At 41.5% G+C, this 2,556-nt stretch overlaps 1 protein-coding gene across 1 annotated transcript; it reads left to right on the top strand.

The window, feature by feature from the left end:
- The first annotated feature begins 735 nt into the window (after positions 1–735).
- LOC134203364 (probable transcriptional regulatory protein TTE1135) lies at positions 736–1,897 on the top strand. The gene is made up of 3 exons (XM_062678235.1): positions 736–1,351; positions 1,412–1,580; positions 1,645–1,897. The coding sequence occupies exons 1-3, from the start codon at positions 897–899 to the stop codon at positions 1,852–1,854; spliced, it is 834 nt and encodes a 277-aa protein (XP_062534219.1). The 5' UTR covers positions 736–896; the 3' UTR covers positions 1,855–1,897.
- Positions 1,898–2,556: the final 659 nt, after the last annotated feature.

Below are 2,556 nucleotides of genomic sequence, written 5' to 3'. Positions count from 1 at the left end.
AGAATAATCATAACCACCCTATACATGACATCCGAAATGGTCAGCGTTTTGTAATCCGATGAAAGAACACAAGCAACAACAACCAGTGCGGGCGTTGCGGGTTGAGGATGTTCGTGTCCGATGAGTGCTCTCGATTGTTTTTTACCTAATCGAAAATTTATCAGAATTTATGCACTGCAGTAATCCGTCTCAACAAGCTTCACCAATACGATGCCGAACAGTTTAATTGATTTCTACTTCACTTTTGATAAGGGTATGCGGTATGAGATATATCGTTTTGGAGTACTGCCAAAAAGATGATGGAAATGAGCTTTTGAGAGTCACCTTTATGATGACATGGGCGACATTACGACTTTTCTTCCCAATTTATTGCTTCGCGATTTTGGAAATGCAAATGAAGCTGTAAATGTATCAGCATACATACTGCGAGGAAGCACACGGCGTGATAATGTCTCAAAAAGGCATCAATAAATATCTGTTGTGGAAGCACAGTTTTGCTTTGCTGAAGCAAAGCTTGGAAACTGGATTCCGTCGTTTAGTTTGATGGGAACATATGCTTTTAGTTTGTCTTTGCGCATCAGCTATCATTACATTTTGTTTCCGAACATTCGTGTTCGCCTCTAGCGCCATCTTGTTTCCAGTAGAGCATTCATTGTGTGTTCGGCATCACCCCAGTGATGTTTTGTGATATTCACCCGGCTTTCATTAATAATCTGTCAAAGTCATATGCAGTGGCTGACTTGTTGTTATTTTAGCAGGGAGTTCAGTCATTTTTATATAACATACGGCGAATTTATTAAATGTAGAAATATTCTGTGAGATTTTAACTGTGAATAATAGTCAAAGGCAATTCAACTCAATTAATAAACCTATTTCGATTTCCAATCGACTCAGAAATGTTCAAATCGTTACGCTTCGCAGTGGTGCAGTGCTCGTCTGTTCTCAGACAATCCCGTCACCGGGCGGTTAGGGAAATTCATCTCAGTCCACTGAACGGTGCCGGGCACTCCAAATGGCAAAATATTCGACACATAAAGGCGCTAAACGATGGGCGGAGGTCCGTTTTGTTCATTAAGTTGTCCCGCCAGATCCGGTTAGCCATCCAAGCGGGAGGTGCCAACCCGGCGGTGAACAATGCGCTGCGGGCGGCTATCGATGAAGCCCTCAAGAAAAATATGCCCAACTCGACGATTCAGGGCATTCTGAAGAAGGGCAATCAGTCAACGGCGCAGCTGAAGAAGTTTTGCTTGGAAATAAAGGCTTTCGAGCAGGTCAGTGTAATTTGTGTGCTCTATACGGATCGGTTCACGCAACTGAAAATGGAAATGGCTACGATACTGAGGAAGAACTTGTGAGAGTTTAGTTGAAATTATTTGGGAGAATATTTGTTTGATGTTTTCCATGTTTTTAGCGCCGCGTTCACCGACGTGAAACACATGTTCGACGAGCAGGGTTACGTTGAAGCTGTATGGAAAGTGGATATTCCAGGAGATGATCTGTTATCGATGTGTACAGAGCATGCCATAGAAATTGGTTCTGAAGACGTGGAAGTCATGAGTGAGGAAACGAAGTTGCTCAGGGTTGGTACAAATATACGTTCGTTGAACGAAACAGCTTTATAATGCAGAACCTAATCTATTTCAGTTTATATGTGATCCGAACGAGATCGATAGGGTAAAGACGCAGCTGGAAAAGTTAGGATATTCTGTAGAACACAGTGAACATGCATTTTTCCCTAAAAGTACGATAAAGTTAAATCCTGATGCGATAGAAGCGTACGAGAAGCTGAAGGAAAAACTGAAGGCAATAGACGGAGTGGAAGATATCTACGACAATGTGGAAGTTGTTTATTGAGCTGTTTAGGATGGTAACAAAAAGAAGGATACTTAAACTCAAACAGTTGTTGCAATATTGACATTACATATCACATCCCTCAAGCAAATAAGCCGGAGAGAAAACTTTCTAAATTAGGATCTAACTGGACTAGCTGTGCCCGAATGATTGTGCATGAATCGATTCTTCAATTTGCATCATTGCATGATTTGTGTGTGTGTGTGTTCCACATTTCCAAATTCATTTCTTTAACATTCTTCGCATGCTTCTTCTTCTTATTGTCATTACATCCCACCCTGGGACAGAGCCGCCTCGCAGCTTAGTGTTCATTAAACACTTCCACAGTTATTAACTGCGAGATTTCTAAGCCAGGTTACCATTTTTGCATTCGTATATCATGAGGCTAGCACGATGATACTTTTATGCCCAGGGAAGTCGAGACAATTTCCAATCTGAAAATTGCCTAGACCGGCACCGGGAATCGAACCCAGCCACCCTCAGCATGGTCTTGCTTTGTAGCCGCACGGCTAAGGAGGGCCCTTCGCATGCAGTTCGCGATTTATATTGCCTCAAAGGATATGTGAACTCATTTACACAGCAAAAAAAATATTAATATGCTGGGACGTAACTACCGTAAACGTATCCGAAAATTCTATGTAATAATAGATTTCATGTATTTACACATCTAATCCATGTTTTATTACATTGCTCGTTGTAATATCT

Source organism: Armigeres subalbatus, unplaced genomic scaffold (assembly GCF_024139115.2).
Source record: "Armigeres subalbatus isolate Guangzhou_Male unplaced genomic scaffold, GZ_Asu_2 Contig1817, whole genome shotgun sequence".
NCBI classification, from domain to species: domain Eukaryota; kingdom Metazoa; phylum Arthropoda; class Insecta; order Diptera; family Culicidae; genus Armigeres; species Armigeres subalbatus.
This window is presented reverse-complemented; position numbering and strand designations above follow the sequence as displayed.

What these genes read in the sequence shown, in the direction of transcription:
- LOC134203364 (XM_062678235.1), top strand. Translation starts at nt 897, where the DNA reads ATGTTCAAATCGTTACGCTTCGCAGTGGTGCAGTGCTCGTCTGTTCTC. An exon ending in ACGATACTGAGGAAGAACTT is followed by an intron (nt 1,352 to 1,411) that starts GTGAGAGTTTAG and finishes CCATGTTTTTAG; the next exon opens with CGCCGCGTTCACCGACGTGA. An exon ending in AGGAAACGAAGTTGCTCAGG is followed by an intron (nt 1,581 to 1,644) that starts GTTGGTACAAAT and finishes AATCTATTTCAG; the next exon opens with TTTATATGTGATCCGAACGA.